Source organism: Pinus tabuliformis, chromosome 6 (genome assembly GCF_031772625.1).
Source record: "Pinus tabuliformis cultivar Carrire ecotype Pingquan chromosome 6, CPIR1, whole genome shotgun sequence".
NCBI lineage: Eukaryota > Viridiplantae > Streptophyta > Pinopsida > Pinales > Pinaceae > Pinus > Pinus tabuliformis.
Genome location: NC_142292.1, coordinates 307085076 through 307106425, shown reverse-complemented (window position 1 = coordinate 307106425; position 21350 = coordinate 307085076). Strand labels below are relative to the sequence as shown.

General features: G+C 40.4%; 1 protein-coding gene across 1 annotated transcript in view; it reads right to left on the bottom strand.

Moving 5' to 3' along the window:
* The window catches only part of LOC149258541 (anoctamin-like protein Os01g0706700), a 202911-nt gene that overhangs the window by 121912 nt on the left and 59649 nt on the right, over positions 1 to 21350 (bottom strand). The window contains exons 6-7 of the mRNA XM_089371960.1: positions 15751 to 15842; positions 15530 to 15634 (exon numbers count right to left, since the gene is read on the bottom strand). Coding sequence (XP_089228086.1) covers positions 15530 to 15634; positions 15751 to 15842 — 197 coding nt within the window. The remainder of the gene's footprint in view (positions 1 to 15529; positions 15635 to 15750; positions 15843 to 21350) is intronic.

Here is a 21350-nt window from a genome sequence, read left to right as displayed (position 1 = left end):
AAATTTAAATCGCTATGTTTTAGATTTCTTTGAAACCCTTGAAAATTCCATATTTTGAAAAATTTAAAACTTTTGGATGCAAAATCTCTGGACAGGAACCTTGCTAAAAATGACGCTGATGGACCTCCAGAGATCCAGATCTTACCCTCCGAGGCCTAGATCTGGACTCTACACAACCTCCAGTTTTAGACCTGTTGCTGCAATACAACCAGAAACACACAAACAACATGCACAATGACCCAAAAACACTAAAACCCTGAAAACCAAAATTAATTACAGATCTATGTACAAAAATGGCAGATCTATCAGATCTAGGGAGTGTGAGTCCGACTCCGCTCCCAGATCTGATGCTCTATGGCTCTCAACAACCAGATCTAATGATTTAGTATAGAAAAATTAAAATTTTTTGAATTTTAGAAAAGGTACTAAGCTTGAAAACCTTCATGCATCACCCATAAAAATAATATCTTATGATAAGCCCGGGATCAAAATCAAGCTGGGCTCTTCAGAAAACACGGATCAGGAGTTGGTTGGTTCAGCCGAGAACTTCCCCGAACGCCCGATGATCTAATAATCAAGGATTTTCCTGCAAAACTTGATTCAACTGTCAACATGGAGAGGGAAAACGATAATAAATTTTAGATTTAATAGACACACCTGCTATTATATTCAAAACTTAAATTACCATTCAAACCCCAGCGACTGAGCAAGATACATGTACTCAAATCGCTCTTCAGAAAGCTATATCAATGGCCAAAAAGAAATATATGCATGAAAATAATACATCTTACAACATTTCCATGAAGAGTAACACCAGTGGAAGTTAACCCCAAAGTCTTTCTTTATTGCTCATAAAAAAGATTACAAGAGAGAGTTTTTCGCTTAGGTAAGCGATCAAAGATCGAATGATCTCAAATGATCCCTAACACCCTATTTAAAGAAAAAGTTCCCAACGGCTAGTTCAAGTGATCCATGTCAAAGTGATCTTGACTGTTGATGAGGATCAAAATCTCTTTTAATCTCATCCGTTGAAATTTTAAATGCATTTTAATATATTAAAAAATTAAAATTTTGCATTTATTTCCTCAAAACTTTGACTTATTGTTATTTTATTATTTTATTTTGTTTTTTAATTTTTTTTGTTTATTTTTAATTTTATTTTATTATTATTTATATTTTTTTATTATTTTTATTGGACCCTCGAACCTAGCCTTTGGAAAAAATTACCTAGGACCTAGGACTTATTAGGGGTTTAATTATTTTTCTAACCACCAAGGCAGTTTACATCATGATTTTTACATTTTTACATCTCAGGGGGGAAAACCCATTTGAAAAAGACCCTCATAGACTACCCAGTTCTGCGACATAAATATAATCTAGCAGATCAAGCAATTTGTAATAACCTAACCAAATAGCTAGGATTATTTCCAAATCACTTTTACATAGATTCGATCTAGCACACTAGAGTCTAGGACTCCCCTAAGATTCTAATGACAAAATCCATTTCGGCTTTGGGGTTAGGTTTAAGGAAAACTCTGCCGATCATGGATCGATGAGACAAAAAACCTTCCGGAACATAGATCATCACTAGAAAATTAGGTTTACCTAGGCAATTACATACATGATACAGACTTGCTAAGATTATTTACAATTTACACACGTAGACTAGGTTTACAACATAACATGACCGAACTGATGATGATAGTCGAATGGCACGGACGCATTGATCAGGTGCTATCCCTTTTCCAAAAAAAAGGGGTGTACTGCTACGGGTAGTTGACACGTAGTGGTCAACAGACCCTGCTTCTGAGCTTCCTCTGCTTTTGAGCTTTCTCTGGCTGTAAAATCAGGTGCCCCTCATCATCAAGTGGAGGCAACTCCATAGCTACTGTAACCTATTGCCCCAACACCTTCTTGAGGCATGACACATGAAAAATGTTATGGATCCTGCCTCCCTGGTGGTAGCTTCAACTCGTAAGCCACCTCTCCAACCCTCCTAATCACAGTATAAGGTGCAAAGAATCTTGGCTTCAGCTTCTCGACCCCCTTCTGCTTCAGCGTGGACTGTCGGTAAGGTTGCAATTGAAGGTCAAGTCCCCTTCCTCGGAATGCCTCTCTACTCAATGCTTATCGACATACATCTTATACTGGTTCTGAGTTGTTTGTAAGTTATCCTTAAGAGACTTGAGGATATCTTGGCTCTCTAGGATCCAATCCTTGGCCTGTGGGGCCCTGTTGTCTCCAAAAACAATGTCAGTAAAAGACAAAGCATCAAAACCATATAAAGCACAGAAAGGAGTCATACCAATGGACATGTGATGTGTTGTGTTGTAACAATACTCTCCCAGATGCAACCATCGAATCCAAGCCCTCTACTGACCTGTCACATAGTTCCTGAGATAGCCCTCTAACCACTGGTTCACCCTCTCTTTCTAGTCGTCGGTCTATGGATGATAGTTGGTGCTCGGGGTGAGCTCGGTGCCAACTAGGCTGAAAATCTCTTGCCAAAATCCATCCATGAATCGGCTATCTCGATCACTAACCATAGTCTTAGGGAGTCTGTGCAGACGAAAGACCTCCCTAAAGAACAACTTTGCCACTTGTGAGGCTAAATATTGTGTCGGAATGGCAAAGAAGTGTGCAAACTTGGTCAGTCGGTCGACCACCACAAAAATACAATCCTTCCCTTGCACCGAGGGAAGTCTGGTGATGAAATCCATAGAGATACTCTCCCATTTCCCCTCAGGGATGGGAAGAGGCTGCAACAGTCCTACTGGATGGGTCAACTCTCCTTTGTTCCTCTGGCAAGCTTCGCACTCCTGCACATGCCTCAACACGTCTCCTTTGAGGCCCTTCCAAGTGAAGCGCTCTCTCACTGCCATATAAGTCTTCCTGAACCCCTAGTGCCCAGACAAAGGAGAATCATGAGCTGCACGAAGGACGTGCTCCCTCAACTGGGATCCCAAAACCAAAACTATGTGCCCTTTGTAATAAATAACCTCATCCATCACCCTGTAGCACTAACCTGCATAGCTGCCCCCCAAGATCTTGCACACTCGGCGATCCTTGGAGTACTCTACCAATAATTGTGCCTTCCAATCATGGCAAATTCTCATGAGTGAAAGTCTGGCTGGTCTCCTAGATAGTGCATCTGCCACCACATTGTGCTTCCCCCGCACATACTCAATATCAAAATCGTAGGCCTGCACCTTGCTAACCCACCTCTGTTGCCTATCATTGAGGCCCTGCTGCCCCATGAAGTGGCGAAGATTATTATGATCTGTCTTCACCCGAAACCGGTTCCCCACCAAGTACTATCTAAATTTGGCCAATGCATGCATTACGACCAACATCTCCTCGTCGTATATGGAATATGACATCTCATGCGGTAGGAGATTCTGGCTCTCAAAAGCAATGGGTTGTCCCCCTTGGGACAAGACTGACCCTATCCCCAAACCAGATGTATCGCACTCCAATGTGAAAGGCTATGTAAAAATCCATAAGTGCCAACACCGGGCAACAACTCGTCACCTCCTTGAGGCAATCGAATATTGCCTAAGCTCTCTCTGTCCATGCAAAAGCCCCCTTCTTAGTCAGATCAGTAAGGGGTGTTGCCAACTGTGAGAAACCCTTCACGAACTTCCAATAGTAAGTACAGATGCCCAAAAATCCTCTCAGTGTTGTCACATCTCTAGGCTCTGGCCAATCTCGTATAGCCTGAATCTTCTCCTTGTGCACCTTGACCCCATCTGCGCCTATGATGTGCCCCAAGTAGAGCATCTTTGTCAGCCCAAACTCGCACTTGGACATCTTGGCGTAGAACTATTGCTCCTCCAATATACACAATATTGTCTCTAGGTGTTGTAGGTGCTCCTCCCATGTCCTGTTGTAGATCAAGATGTCATCAAAGAATACTAGTACAAACCTCCTCAGCTGGCCTCTGAACAGATGGTTCATGCACGACTGGAAAGTAGTTGGTGCATTGGTCACCCCAAAAGGCATGACCAGGAACTCGGAATGCCCATAATGACATTTGAAGGTTGTCTTCGGGATGTCCTGCTCCCTCACCCGAATCCGATGATACCGCGACCAAAAATCTACCTTAGACAAGTACTTGGCTCCTCTAAGTTCATCCATCAACTCATCTGATCACTGATCCGGATTTAAACAAGAATGCAATAAATTACAGAGATAACCATATACACAAAGATGCAGTGGAAATAATACTTCATTTCATTAATGGAAAATACTGAAATATTCTTACAACCAGAAATGGAAATAAACCAGCTAGGGCGATGGTAGCTTATCTCTGAGAAGAGATGTGTGGCTACATGCCTCTGAACTCTGTTACAATGAGGTTCGAAGGCCTATTTATTGTTGAGAAAACAATGGAAAACCCTTCACATTCCAAAACCTAACCCTAGAAGATGAAACGCCAAATTGTGGGCCCCGTTTTTGGGTAAGTTGGTACATCAACTTCCCGGGGTCACGAATTGGTCGTATTATCTCCGTTTGACGCGCATGATAGCCCATTGGAAAGATCTCTCCGAGGACTACGACGGAAAAGACGATTTTTTGACAGAAAAATCGCTGGCCTCAAAACGTCGTTTAGGGCCTCAAAACAGCTCTGGAAGTTTAGGACCCAAAAAACTGCTAAAAATAGTAAACTGTGCTATAATTAAGGAAACTGAAAAAAAAAAAAAAAAAAAAAAAAAAAAAAAAAAAACTAAAAGAGACAGTTATGGGGGTCCAAATGGGATAGGTGGGTGGCCACCAACATCCACCTGGATCATCATCAATACACGGAATGGGATACCTGTTCTTCAGCGTCTTCTTGTTGAGGGACCTGTAGTCAATACACATGCGGAGAATCCCATCCTTCTTCACCAGCACAACCAAAGAAGCGAATGGACTAGAACTCAATCTGATGTGGCCCAATGCCAACAACTCCCTGATGGACCTCTCAATCTCATTCTTATAGGCTTTGGGATGCCTATAGGGTGTAGTGATGACTGCCCACACATTAGACTCCAACTCTATAGTGTGCTCAAACCCCTTGTCAAGTGGTTGTGTCAGTAGTATGTCTCCAAAGACTATCGGATATCTATCCAATACTGCTTGTATGTTTGGATGTGGTGGCTTGGCCTTATCCCCAGCCTCTGAAATCCTCAGCTCCACTTCCCACGCTATATCTCCATTCCTCAAATCGGCCTCCATCCTGTGGGCCAAAATTGTCCGAGGGGGGTACGAATGCATGCCCCGAAGGACCACTTGCTTGCCATCCAGCCTAGCAAACTCCATCACAAGATGCTTCCAATCAGTGGTAACTCGGCTAAAGGGAATACAACCATTGGACACCCAGCACCACATTGGTGTCCGGTACATCCACCACGAAAAATTGGTCTGTCATCGAATAGTTACCCATGGTAACAGTCAAAGCGGGAACATATCGAGTGCACTGCATAGTCCTATCTCCTGGTATTAGGACTAAAAATCCCTCAAACTCTGCAATGGTGATGCCCCTCTTCTGGACCATCTGAGCATCAATAAAATTGTGGGTGGCCCCACTGTCTACTAAAACTGAGACACATTGCCCTTGCACTGTATCTCTGATCCTCATGGTCAAAAGTTTGGGAATCCCACACATAAAGCTAGGACTCCCCCGGCTGGTGCAAAAGATGCTCCTCCCTGTGGTGGTGGTGGTGGTGGTCCCCTCCCTGTTGGATCCTTGTTGTCTCCTCCACCAAGCTCCATCTCCACCTTGTCCTCCTAATCGTTGTCTAAGAAGACGTCGATGTAATGGGCCTTGCCCGCTACTCACCAATGGCCTGGTGACCAAGGCTCTCGACATGTAAAACACAACTTCCTCCTCCTGAGGTCCCTCCTGGTTTCATCATCCAACTCTCCCCTCCCTTGGGTTGTTATCTACGCGGCAGGAGCTCTAGTGTCACCTCCCTTCTGAGTGTATAGAGTGCGTGGAGGAAATGGTGCCCGGGTCTTGGGGATGGCCCCCAGCAAATATCGCATATAGGTCACTGCCTCCAAAAGAGTAGATGATCTGTGTGACTTCACTAGTCCTCGCAGTGGCTCAATCAACCCCTCCACAAATGTGTACTCTCCTAGCATCTGACAAATTAGGCACCATGACTGAGACCCTCAAGAACTCTGAAATATATTGCTCTGAATGTCCCATCTTCCTAAGCTGAGTCAACTCCCTGAAGTGAGCCTCTGGCTCCCTCTAATCAAAACGCTCCACTACTCTCCGTGTGAAGTCCTCATAGGAGGTCACATTGGCATGCCCCAGAGTGGACAAGCCATGAAACCACCAATCATGTGCCTCCCCCTCCAAATGCAATGTGGCCATCTTGATGGCTTCTACCTCCGTCATCTTGTTGAGCTGGAAGTATGTGTCCAACTTCTCCACCCAAGCACGTGATGTGCACTTGGTAGTGTCATCATAGGTGGGAAAATACATCTTCCCAATGGTGTGGTGCAACTCATAATTCTGCATACCATGGCTTCCATAGCCCTTCCCCTTCTCATTCTGTTTGAGCTGGCAATAATCTTTGAAAGATAGAGCCTCTCTAAAATCTGCTCCCATGGACTGCCACTCCCTGAAATGCTCTCCCATAACCGACGGATCCTCTCCTCCACCCGTTTCACCTTGTGCCAAAGGTATAAAAGAAGGTAAAGTAGCTCGAGTTGGCTCACTCGAGGATGGCCACTGCACAATAGGTGAAAGGTGATCGAGTTTTTGAGAGGCCCCTGAAGTCTCTCTAAATATAAACTCTTGGTGAGTACTCTGCTACCAGTTCTGCATCTTGATCTCGTCCAACATCTCCTTCTTCCCTTTTGTCAAATCGCTCAAGGCCTTCAAGAGACTGTTGAAGGCCATTTCTTCCCTGCTCTTGGGCTCCCCCATATCCTCTGCTACCACTGTCTTCCCACTATCCTCTGTGTCTAGAGTAATCTCCAACTCCCTCTCCCTACTCCAATACCTTTGTCTCCGGTAAGTAAATATTTTGTCAGTCCTCCTCACTCATAGGAAAGTTCCCCCATGGTTGAGCCAGAATCTGAGCTTTGATAACATTATAATGTTCCAAACTTAAATGACAGTGATATGCGAAGCAAAATCGATTTACAACACAGAAAATTTCAACAATCAATGAATGCTCATAAAAACTCCAGAAGTAGAACCAGCTAAGCCATTTTATTAATCAATGGAGCAAGTACAATAGTATGGAGGGATTCACCTGGACTTGCCTCAATGGCAAGTGTAACACAACCCAAGTGATAAGACAATGATCTCAAATGCTGGAAATGACTGCTCCTCTAATGCTCTGCATTGTCCCAGAAAACTACACTATTGGCTGGAAAGAAACTGCAAGAAACTCCACCTCCACTGCTCCAAAAATGTTATAAATTCAACCCCAAGCTCCTTGACCAAAACCCACAAAAAACAAGAAAGGGTTTGGTCTGAATCCAACATCCCAAATTTGGCCTCCAATATGCCCTACATCCTCCAAACTGCTCAAGAATACAACTTGCAAGGAATACAAGTGAAAACCTCCTCCCAAGCTCCAGAAATGTAGCAATCTCCTCCACGAATGCTTCCTTAGCTCCCCCGGCAAAGTTCAGCCTCAAAGACTAATGCTCTACCTCCCACGTGTGCACCAAATGTTGCCTCTGCGCTGGCCCAAGAAATGCGAAAATCACACTACCAAGAAGCACTCTCCTCCAACTCCCAAACTCTTCAAAATGACATCAAACCTCCTATGCCTCCTTTCCGTAAATCCTCCCGGCCAAAACTCCTCTGCAAGATGCCACAAACAAACTCGGCCTCCCTTCACTACGTCCTCCAGAAATACATACCACCTGGAGATGAATGCAACTACTAGAAACCACAATGAAATCCTTCTTCGGAAAGACTGAAGAAAACCCTCTCTAAGGTGGCACTCGAAGTCCCCCAAAGAAAGGGTGAGCTCTTTGCTTGAATAACTCTTGCTAAACACCAAGTGACTCGGCTAAGCAACTTGACCAACCAAAGAGAAATTTGATATGCCAAAAGATGATGAAATGAGGAGACTTGCCTTATATAGATTTCGTGGAGCACTTTTCCCTCCAATTTTCCCTCCATCGTGGGCCCTCACTTAACCAACAACTTTTTCCCTCCATGCAATTCGAGCTAGGGAGTGTGTATTTCCCTAGTGTGGATGGCCCCCACGTGGAACTTAACCACAACAAAATAACTCCTCCTAAGTCTAATCTCCTAATAAAATCGAATGGGCCCCACTATCCCAAAATTGGCCCCAAAACGCAAAAATTAATCTTGTTCCAAATTGATTTAGGAAGGGAAATGACAGAGTAACTGTCCAAGGGTTTATATATTACCTTATGTATGCCAAAATCCTCATCTTGTTATTGCAAATGATAAACAATGTATGTAGTTGCATGATGTTGCTAGAATAATTAGTTGTAGGAGTTGTGTTGTTATATATTTGAGTTGGAAGCGAGTTCTATAATGCTACAAGATTGTGCCGAGACTCCATATGACAATTTGATTTTGACTAGGGTTTATAAGTTAGAGTATATAGTTGCAGTATGCAGATTGCATATCCTCTTGTGCATCCAACCCTTGTATGGATCCTAGACCAAATCAAAGATATATATGATATAATATGATCTTGCACTGACTAGAATAGCATGTTCATCCGACGGTTGAATTGGTTCAAAGTCTCAATATCGAAATTGAGAAGGATATGTGGCCATCTTCGATTGGCATGGCACTTGAAGAAAAAGAAAAGAGCCTAGTCCTTGCAGAAAGATTTTAAGTCTCCTTGATTAATGAAGAGCCTTCCTATTCAGAGGGAGAGGATCAGAATAGGTTCCTTGCATGCATTGTTGGTTACTGATGCTTGAGAATGAAACACACTTTTGAAACTACCTCTAGGCTTTTGAAGAAAAGTGAGTAGGAGCCATGATTACAAATTGAAGCAGGTATTCTGGACTTGATCTAATGGAGTAAAGGTATGTTTATGGCATTTGGATTTATGAGCAGTTTATCTCTGGCAGGAATGGTTTATCTCATCAGTCTCAAAGGGACTTGTCTATTGTACCCTTCCGTTAATTATAGCAAAGGACTTCCCTATGGAAGTGGATTATCAAAAGCATGGCATGCTAGTTGGTAATTCTTCAGGTTGATGGATCCCATGATGAGCAGGCTGTCAGGTGGATCATTTGTATTGCAACATGCAACTCAAACCAGAGAGAGTCTAGTCATATGAAATAAAATTTTGCAGAATAGACACTAGGGCACCCTCATAAGACAAGCTTAGGCTTGTGGTCTCCCTGAGTAAGAGGGAGCAAGGTCAGTTAAATATTTTCTCCGATAGGATTTTGATCCTAGATGTGCAGGAAACAAAGGATTGCTAAGTGTTGTTGAAATTGCAGCTGCTAGAATTGCTAGCCGTAAGACAGTATGTTTGAAGAAGCTCTTTAGTGAGTTGTGTGCCACCATCTATATGCTGCTGGGAGGAGGAATGAGGCTCGCATGGATGAACAGGTCGTCATTATTGTCACCAAGAACAGGTCTTGGTTCTTAGAGTGCACCATTCCCTATATGGAGGGATCATGGTTGGGTTGAACATTGCTTTGGGAGCTCCTGGGGTACTTCTTGGAGCTATGTGAGCACAAGGTGAGTGGTTCCCCTTCCCCTATGGAGTACATACCCCAACATGTGAGAATAGGATGAGTGGTTCACCTTCCCCTCTAAGTTACCGGAAATGCCTGAAGAATTTGAAAAAAATGCGGATCCCCGTTTCCAATATGGAAACGGATACTATCCTTGTCCAAAACGTTGTAAAAACGTTTTTGTACCATTTCAAAAATCGAAAACTTCAGACTTGGAATTGGATATGTTTCAAAGGGTTTAAATTCTTTTGGATCCGTTTCTGGGAATCCAGAAACGGATCCACGAAAATCGTGATCGGAATCCACCCTTAAAATGTTAAAAAGCATGAAAAATTTTATAGCCATAAATAAATAATAAAAATGAAGAAATCAAATTTGCAAATAAACTCACTATAAACACAGTCTCATAACATCTCTTCTAGATCTTTAGAAACAACAACACTCCATATATTTTTCAAGGATTCTTACTAAGAAAAAGATAGATGTTCAAAAATGCAAACAAAAGGATTTGATGAATGTCTTTGTAAAGAGATTTATTTGGCAATTAATTTTCAATTTGGTTAAGGTTTTGGTAATTGTCATTGATTTTACTCTTGATTCATAAATCCCTCCCATATAAGAAATCTTCTCTTGCCAATCTTTTACCTGCATATAGTTAAGAGACCAAGTTGACGTTGAGAAGATTGAAATGTTCAAATAGGTCTTGACCGAATATCCCAATGATCCCACGGGCCTTTTAGTTGCCATGCAAGGAAGATATATATCATCTGCCATGCATGACACGTTCTTTGAAGGAGTTTGACCCGAAAGCACAAAGGCCGTAGCATTTCTGATTACATTACTAATGATGATGATAATATGTTGAATGTTATAATAATCATTAATGATGATGACAATGTTTATGCTGAATTGATGATGATGATGATTTGTTTATGTTGAATTCATGACAATGATTATGTATTTTTAGATATAGATTCCAGATTCTAAAATACAAATGGTAATATGAAATATATATATATGTTGTTTCCTTGCCATATCGTATTCAAATTTTTTGAAAATTTGTTGTATATGTTTCAAACCGGTCTCCGTATTTGTTTCAGTGCAACTTAGCTTCCCCTATGGAGTACGCTATATGAGAACAAGGTGAGTGGTTCACCTTCCCCTGTGGATACCCCAGTATACATCTTACCCTTGCAGTCTAGGACTCTTGGGAAGTACCTCTCATCTAGCCAGTGAGTTAGGAAAAGTGGTTAAGGTTAATTAGTACTACCGACGAACATGTTAGGTATTATTGTATTCCCTATGGCTAGAATGCAATATGTTCAACAACTTGATCACTAAGGATCAATCCTGGTAGGGCTTCTCCCCTAGTATATGAGGATTTGCCTCTCTCCCTTCTGAGGGTGGCGAGGTCTTGCGACCCACCCTCCAATTCTTCTTATTGACAGGGATATCCATTGTTCAGCAAAAATGAGCAAAGACAAAACCATCACATGATGGCATGTTGCAGCCGCCTTTATGGACTTAGCATGGTTAATGGGATTCCTCTCTAAAAGGAGATGAGACGTGAATGTCCTTAATGGACCCATATTTGACCAGTTTGTTGAAAATTGGATGGCATTGTCCTATGTAGACCTATTCTATGATGATTACTCTTTTATGAGTCATGTCATTGATTGGATGCATTGATGAGCATATTCAAAATATGAACAGGGCCTAATGGCTTGATGGTCAGCAACAATGGTTCTTGAAATTCCTCTATAAATGAGAGGGAGTGTTAAAGTTGGGCAGCTAGGGAAAAATTCCCTAGCCTCCCCTAGCTCTCTTGATAAAGCTTCTACAATGGAACAAAATGGATCAAAGGATTAGTACTGGACAAAAGAAAATTAAATTAATGTCAAGTCGGCTTGATGAACCTATTGGAGGGAAAATGAATTAAATGAAACTTGGAATTTGAATTTAATAGGTCGGACTAATGTCGGCTCCCACCTCCAAAGGGACATGTCCCTTGACATAAATAACTATAAATATACACCTATGATCTTCATTGGATTGAAGACAAAAAAAACGGATATCATCTAAGATGAGCTTGGTTCTTTTGGGATGTTTTCTATGGCTCGATGGTCATTCTATAAAGGCAGATTTCAAAGGTCTACCTTGGTAGAGTAAGCAAGACGCCCTTCACACAATTCGGATTTCTCTGAGATTGTTTTGAAGACCTTCTTGGCACAGTTCGGAGGAGTATATTATCTCATCCTAGTTCGAACCTCTATTGAGGAAGATTATTATGAAGCTACCGTTCAGATACATGAAGACTAGTTCGATCTTTGTGGCAAGTATGGTCATTATTCAACTAAGTGTCCAAAGAAGCAGGGAGATAATTAGAAGAAGGGGAAGGAGGTAGCAGGGGTCACCACTTCTACTGAGCTAGATGATCTCTCTAAAAGATTGGAGAGTGAAGATTTTGCTCTAGTATCTCATTTCTTTGAGGGTGCCATCGATGAGACTAAATGGTACGTGGAAAGTGGTGCGTCGAAGCATATGATGGGTTTGCGTGATGTGTTTGAGACTCTAGTTGAGTGGGACTCGAAGTTGTACATGATGGTGGGCGACAAGAGTCAGAAAGAGATCAGTGGATCAGGTATCATGCCATTCAGGATGGACTCAAGTCAGTTGATAAGAGTTCAGGATGTATTGTATGTACCAAAGCTTAGATATAACGGGTTGTTTGTCTCAATGATCGAGCAGAATGGGTTTCATGTAATTTTCCAAGATGAAAAAGCAAGACTCAAGCCAAAAGGCTCTGCCTTTGTTGGAGTGGTCATCGGAGAATGGTCTATATCGGCATATGGGAAACGCAATAGATCGTGAGAAGTAGATGTGAAGTAGGTGCAGGTTCCAGAGGTTCAAATGGAACCAAGTTCTAGCGGAGGTTTGCAAGTTCAAAGGGAGTATGTGCAGCCCAAGAAGAGTACATGGTCAGTGAGGAGCAAGAGTGCTTCTACAGCATGCAAGAAGGAACTGTGGGATGGCCTAAAAGCATTTCGAGAGAGGAGGAAGAAGAAGGCTTCTCGTGCCATTGATACTACCGAGAAGGGCGAGATTCATGCTACAGGGTATGCTACAGTAGTGAACGTCGGGAGTTAGCCTAGTGTCACTAGCAGTGATGATGATGACGAGTTACTTCCTAATGGTGGAAGTACCTCCCTTGCTAAGAGGGAGTGTTGAGTTTTGTAGCTTGGGAAGTGTAATGAACAAGGTTTGTATATGCAGCGGAGTAATCTTCAAAATACTTCAAAGATGTAAATATCCATAGTAGGACAAGTAATGTATATTAAATATTATAAAAGAATTGATATGATATTTTGAGATGATTACAGTGAGGGTGACAGCCTGCTTATATACCCTAGGAAGGTACCTCTTCACCAATGGTTATGTCCTTAGGGACATACCTTTTCATTAACTAATTACTAATTAATCATTAATTATTATTATTGTCATTTACATTATTTGTGTTATTTTTATATATATTTTATTCATAACATTGCCTTCTTCTTCAAAAATCTTTGTCCTCAAAGCTTACTGATGAAAAGCCTTGATCTCTTTTTCAACTCGTCAAGGAATTGTCATCTTCGTTGTTACAAGACAATATGATCCTTGGAGTGATAAATAAAAATGTCGAATCGAAAATGGATCTAATCATCCTAGATTAATCCTCTGTGAAATCTTCCAGTCACTGGAAATTTGCAATGAATTGTTATCATTGGGTTGTATTCTACAAAGTTCAGTGTTCTTTGGAACATAAATCTATTGTTTTTGTTCTGAGTGATACTGGTATGCATTGTAAATTGATTAGAAAGTCTGCCCTTGTGATTTGAATGTCGATGAGGAGTTTTCTCTACAAATAAGCAGGTTGTGGACATTTTCACCAAGCCTCTAGTGAAGGGGAAGTTTTTCATCTATAGGGATAAGTTGGGCGCAGTGCTGAATACCTTTCACGCTTGGAGGGAGTGTTGATGATGATAACTCAGAAAGGTGCTTCTGCATAGGCTAGGTGTCAAGCATGTAGAAGATGTCCAAAAGCCTCTTTAGGTACTTGCTCATGTTGAGTGACTTTTATGATCTCTTTCCTAAGTCTAACTTAGGAAAAGCACATTGATTAATTTATTAATTAATGTTGGCTATTGGGCTAAGGTTTTCTAATGAAAAGTAAATTAATTTACTTTAGTGAGTTAGATCTAATCTCTACCATTGATCTCAAGTGAGGCTTAGGATCTAATCCTAGCCATCCATCACTTAGGAGATCTAGGGTTTGAGATCTAGCTCAATGAGAAATTATAAAAGAAGCCTAAGGGAGAGTTGAAAGACACTTCAATGGTCAGGAGATCATATTAAAGACACTTTAAAATAGGGACCTAGGACTCAAGGTTGCATTTGTTGTGGTCAATCTAACTGGCAAGAAACGAATGTATTTTTGAAGGCAGCTCAACAAATGTATACAGGATTTTCTATAAAATAAACACAAGAAGAAACCCACACCATCCACCCCCCACCCAATGCAAGCAAAACAACCCTACACCAAAGACCCTCCTGTATTTGATCACATAATTAGGAGTTGTTGTGCAAGGCTTATCAAGAAAACCCAGGACCTAGTGGGGGCGGAGGTGGCTCATAACCTCCTTGGGTAGAAAGTCATCTTTTAAACTAAGCATCAGTGAAATAGAGACTTAGCATGGGAAGCAGGTATCTGGGAACCTGGCAGTATATAGAGACTCACAAATCACCATAAACTGGATCATGGAATTTAATTCAGATATAGACATTGCTCAACATGACCACATCAGAAAGGTAAGAGAAAAAAGCCACGAGTTTCAACATATCTCCTTTGCATATATATAGAGAGAGTTCAACATTGAAATGGAACAGCTAGCAAAAAATGTTGCACAAGTAATACCAGGTACACTCCACATAGAGCATCATAGAAGGGCTCTATCTCCCTAGAGTTAGAGATTTATTCTAACAACATATCACTGAGGTGAAGCTTCTTTATATAAACCACCCCTCATTTGGACACATGGAATGACGGGGTCAGCTGTTCTACGTAGACTTTGCAGACATTAATCTTGATCTTATTGACTTTCTTGGGAGACTTGAGTGACCAGACTGATTATCATTATAAATTGATAACTTTGAATAGTATTCCCCCATATAACTGTTATATATGAGTACTCCTATAATAAAAATGAGACTTTTTTCATTTTGAGAAAAAGACTCCTACGGGTATTTAAGACAGCCCAATATCACTATTCTGAAAAAGACTACCTAAACAGTAGAGACTCCCTGTTTTTAGGTTATAATTTTGGTGGGATACGTAACCTTCACTTAGTTCTTACTCCCCATGGTTTGGAGTAACCATGTTTTCACATGGATCCTATGTAGGGGATCTGGTGCCCCATTGTTTGGACAATTCCATTTTCCTGGAGTGCTCTCCTCTTGGTTGAATTGAGGTTTAGATGATGTATTACTCTTTTTCAATACACCATCATATATTTTTGTAATTTTCTTCCTTCTGCATTATTTGTGAAATTATTTGGTTTATCATGGTGTTTTCCAACAGATTTTACATTCTCCTGCCAGCACTCTCATTCCTCCATGTGACCACATGCTCTTGGAATGTAATTTCCCTTAGACTAGTTGGCTTAACGGATCTAGCATTTATAACATGAATGTAATGTAATACATATCTTGGATGTAATATTCAATGTCAGCAATGTGTCCATAAACTGGATATAGTATCTTAACATTCAAGATAAGTTTGACAAGAATGAGCAAATTTAACCTGGCCTGTAGTGCAGCATTCTGGCGCTTCCAAAACTGTAAAAATAGAACAGCCCATGAGACAGCTAGTATGGAAAAGATGGGGAGCACAGCCAACTGCCAACACCTGTGAAATGGAAATAAGACAAGTAACAGAATTTTCATGAAATTAAAATATAGATGGACTCAGGAAACATATATATGCACGACTTGAAATAAAAACACAGGAGATAATGAACTTACCCAAAATTTACAGAATGGAAAAGTATCCCCAATGCAGCTGGAAATAGAATCCACTTTGTGTACATGCCCAAGAAGGAAAAATATGTAGCTACCTGCAAGCAAATACAAGTAAAATTTTTAGTGGCTTATTGAATTTCCAAACTTAGGTCAAAACAGGTAAGAGAAAACAGGTTTAGAGATTTAACTGAATACAATAGAATATATTCTAGATATGAAGTGAACATAAGAAAAAAATGTGATTTGTATATTTAAAAATTTCAATCTTTGGAAAATATGGACTGGATATGAAAGAGACAATAATGTTCAACAATGTATGACTCTGGCAATCTGTCTAGCCATCCATCACAATAGAACTATCCTAACCCCATGACACCTTCAATGGCACCATGACTTCTCAGGTGTGGCTTCTCCTAGGTTGCACGAAATGGGGAAACGGGTACGAGTTTCCGAAACGAGAAGCGATACGAAACGCGACCTCCCCAAATTTTGGCAACGGGGAAACACGAATATATATATATATATTAATTAGGACATTTAAGAAATATGTGCAATCATAAAGCATATATGATACATTTTAATTTATTACATTATGATAAAATTGTCAATTGTCAATGCATAAACTATAAGTCTCTAAATTTACATCACATTTACTCATGAATGATCACATAATGAAAATAGAAATATCCAAAATCAGCCACAAAAAATTTCAAATTTCTTGTCTCATGCTTGATTGGGAGTCTCCTCCTACATAGCCGAACGACCTTAGTGCTCTTGATTAAATACAAGTTTCATACCCTAGTAGCCTACATGCTCTTCATTATTGGGAGTCTCCCCTGCATAGAGGGCTTGGTTCTCTTGATTAAATACAAGTTCCATACCCTAGTACATGATAAAATCCAATGGAAACATTGCAATCCCCCCAATCCTGAAATCCTGAAAAACAGATAAGTCTGTTGGATTTTGAGTGAGATCTAAAATTCTACTTTCTCCATATGAAATCCAATGAGGGCGAAACCACTCTCAAACACCCTGAGTCATTTCATGGTAATGTTAAAAATTTAAGTAAAAGGATGAAAATGAAAAATAAAAGAGAATATCACTTTTACTTTAAGAATTTAACATTACCATGAACTGCATATCAACACTAGGGCAAAAGTTCACTTTTATAACTTTAAACAGGCATCTAGAAGCAACTAGAAGTCACTAGGATAACTTAAAAATAAATTAGAAAACAAATTAAAATTAAAAATTAAAAAAAACACAAGTAAAAAGCTGAAACGCGAGTCATACGGCCCTGAAACGAGTTTCAGGCCGTACTTGCCACGTTTCAGTTTCATGAAACGTGGCAGTACGGCCTAAAACGCGTTTCAGGGCTGTACCATACGCGTTTCAACGTTACGTACCTGTTTCCGTACGGAAACGCCCCCTTGCCCTACATTTCCTGCAACATAGGGTTTCTCCTTGTCCAGTGTCAACCAAAATTGTTTGAATCTTTCATAACCATGTGGCTTATAGCCTATTGATCCATAATTAATGGCACAAACCATTTGTTCAAAATAGGGTGAATGGGCTATGAGAAAGGGATGCGAATGATGCATCATGCAAAAAAAGGCTTGTTAATGTAGTCGTACCTCTCTTACATGATGAACTTGGAATATTTTTTAAAGGAACGTGTTCATCACCAAAATCTTCAGCATGAAATGGTATGACTCCCATTGGGAATCATCATTAGGGCATGGAGCTTTCTTCTTAGGTACTTGTTACCAACCTGTTGTCGTCTGTCACACACCTAAGCTAGTGAGAAAATCCCTTAACCCCACAAGGTGTGGTTTGGTGGAAAAATTAAGAAATGAAGCTATCACCTATTCCCAACTCTCTCCATTTAAGCTCTCTCCTAGGTAAGCTAAGGGGGTGGTCCCTAAATGAAAAACTGAGTTAAAAAAGTGATGTGAGGTTTCAGGTTAATTTAAAATACATGAGATTATGAGCAAATATAATGAGAAATATGAAATTATACATATAACCATCAACACATGAATCAAAGATTAGCCTACATAAAACCAGTGCCTTCAATATCATTTAAAAATAAATAATACTTGCTAAAGGAAAATGAAGTGTTTCAAATTGAAACGCAAGTAACCCTGTCAATCAAACAAAAAGATGTTAGCAAGATATGATATCGCATGCAAGATATAAAATATGCTTTCAAGAAATGCTTTCAAAATATATAATCATTCACAAATCCAAAGCATGTAAGGAAGCAATATAAAATGACTTGCAAAAGAGACAAATTAAAACTTTACTTGCAAAAATGAACAAAATGATACTTACATAAATAAGATAATCAATTCAAAACATTTTCATCAATAACAAGTACATGAATAATTTGCAAGTAAAATAGTAAAATGTGTTAGCATGAAATGCACTTAAACTAAGATTAAATGCAATTATCTTGGTTAATTTTAATCAAATGCCTACTCTAGGTGTGATATTTTTTTCGACTATTTATTTTGAAACAAGTCTCTTATGTAAGTTGTGGAAGGAATCCAAAGAAAGACAGCCAAGGCTGTATTAATGATACCTCCCTTGGAATATCCAACACACCCAATGCCTCTGACACTACAGAGACTGTGGCTCTGACGACTACAAGGTCACCGTGTTAACCACATAAGAGGGTCTATGTCCCTCAAGTTGATGAAAGAAAGGGGTCTCTAAGAGATGTCTTTCAACCTATGAAACCGGATTCGTCCAAACCCCTGGACGAATCCCGAATCGGACGAATCGGACACGATTCTGTCCTGACACGTGTCATGTTTCAATGACTCGTCGTGTCATATCCGGGTACGTCGTGTCATGAGCGAGTCAGAAAAATGAAGAACGTGTCACGATTTTGGAATCGAATCCTGGTTTCGGATTCGTTTTTCGGGCTGCTGTAGGTTTAAGTTCGCTGTTCTCATTCCCATTTGACCGCATTTGCAACCTTAACATCGATTTGGAGCGAGTAACAGCGATTTGGAGCGATTTGGAGCGGCGGACCGCATTGCAATTTGCAGGTTTAAGGTTAGTTTGCTGAGCTGTTAAAACTTAATATGTATCACGATTCACGCCTTATCAGTGATCAGTTTGCATAAATTGCGTGACACAAAACCCTTGAACCACTGTAATGTTGGGTTACGGGTATATAGAACCAGTCACCACAACGTATGGAGCAACGCCATATAATCTGAGCCACTGAAATCTAACAATGCTCCAGTCGTTAAGAACGAGCCTTTGAAATCATGAACGAGTCGCCAGTGTTATATTATCACTGTGCGATCCATTTCTGTGTGAGCTATAGATAGATGCGGGCCACCAATGACCATGATACATATATGAACCATAGTTAAATTAATAAATAGACAGAACAAAGGTATACGCCACGGCCCACTGTGTTTTATAATAAAGGTTACATATGTAATATTTCAGAGCTGCAATGACAAGAACTGAGTCTGTGCATCTTGTTTATTACCTTGATGATGGAATGAGTGAGCAGAAGCGTGTGTAATAAGAGTGTTGGGTTTGGATATTTTTATAAACGGAGTATGGTATTCACTATTCAGTTGGCAGAATGGACACACTTGGCTTTGTCTGAAATATGTATCTCATGGCCACAGCTTTAAAGTAGAAAATGCTTGTGTAATGTTCAACTTACGGCTATCGATATATACAAAAACATCATAATTTAGTTCTGCAGTGAAGATCCATGTTAGAACAGGCCATTAACCTATAAATCAGAGTCAAGAATGAGTTCGTTGTACATTTCTGGGCATAGTTTAGCCTCCATAATGTGATTGAAATGCTAAACGGAGTAAGTGTGGGGTCATCCTCTGCGTATTATTGAATTCTGGGCCGGGTTTCTCCACATTGGCATGAGTTGGAAAGAGCTGAAGTCTTCCTCTTAGTGGCTGTGCGTATAGCTGATAAAGATAGCCCATTGTGCATAGGCCTAGAGTACTCAGAAGTGCCACAAATTCAACATATTTAGGGCTGCTGAGAACACTGTCTTTTATAACACTCAGACCTTGGCCTGTCCTGGCAGTGTAGAAGTTTACAACACTGTCTTTAATTTTTTATACAGCAACATAGAATACATTATACAGCCAGTTGGCAGTGAGCCACTGCTAGCCTATAAAATGAACTTGATTCTTGTTCATTTCTTTTGTTGTTTGCATTTTAAAAATTTTACAGCAGTTTGACTGTTTGTTCATTTTTTTTACAGGTTGAGGTAACATGGCTCAATCAACGGCAGGGGCAGCAAGGAAGGGCAAGAATGTCATGGGTAGAGATGCTCTTCCTCCCCCAATATCATCAGAGACTGCTGCAAGTAATCTTGAGGGAAGAGGAGTTAAAGACAATGAAAAATATCCATTGTGGAAATATGTCGCAAGAGAGGATGGGTCAAACAGCAAGGGAAAGGGAAGAAGCAATGTGCAATGGAAATGCAGCTTTTGTAACATTTCTTTCACAAGCACATATCACCGTGTGAGAGCACATTTGTTGGCTATACCTGGTAAGGGGATTGGAGCTTGTAAAGATATTCCTAAACAAAAGAGAAAAGAATTGGTAAAGGAGGCCCATGTTGGTATGGAACATGTGGCACTGGCTTCAAAATCAAAAGCACCCAAGGGCAAGAATGAAGACCCCCTTCCATTTTTGAGGAAAGCCACCTCCAAATTTCCATTCGAGAGTTCTACTTCTACTGGGGGACAAGCATTAAAAAGAAGATCACTTGGTCCAATGGACAGGATTTTCCAAAAAGAGAGACGGGACGAGCTTGATCTCACCATTGCCTTCTTTTTCTATCAAAACTTCATATCATTTAATGTTGCACGTTCACCTTTATTTGTTGAGATGTGCCGAGCTCTAACTCAAGGGGCTCCAGCAGGGTATGTGCCTCCTGGGTCAGAGAAGCTGAGAACCACATTGTTGACGAAGGCAAAAAAAGAGGTGCAAAAAATGCTCGAGCCTATTAAGGCATCATGGCCAACATCTGGGGTTAGCATTGTTTCTGATGGATGGACAGATCCAGCACGACACCCAATCATCAACTTCATGGTGTCTTCCTTGAATGGTCCAGTTTTCCTGAAAGCAGTGGATACACTTGGCGAATACAAGGATGCACAATTTATGGGTAAGTTATTTATTAGAGTTATTGAAGAGGTAGGTGTTGATTCTTGTGTGCAAATCATTACAGATAATGCACCTGTTTGCAAGGCGGCTGGCATGATTGTGGAAGCTAAATATCCACAAGTGTTTTGGACACCTTGCATTGTCCATTCATTGAACTTAGCACTGAAATCCATTGCTTCTGATGTGCTTTGGATTGGAAGCATTATTGAGGATGCAAGACATATCCGTAACTTTGTGCAAAATCAATGTTGCACGAAGCGGGAGCGAAGCGGAAGCGTGGAAGCGTCATTTTCCAAAAATCTAGGAAGCGAAGCGTCCGCGGAAGCGTCTGCTATATATATATATATATATATATTTTTATATTTTTTTGCATTTATACTCAAAACAAATATTCCAAATACCAAATTAATTGTAGAAGACATGAAAACATG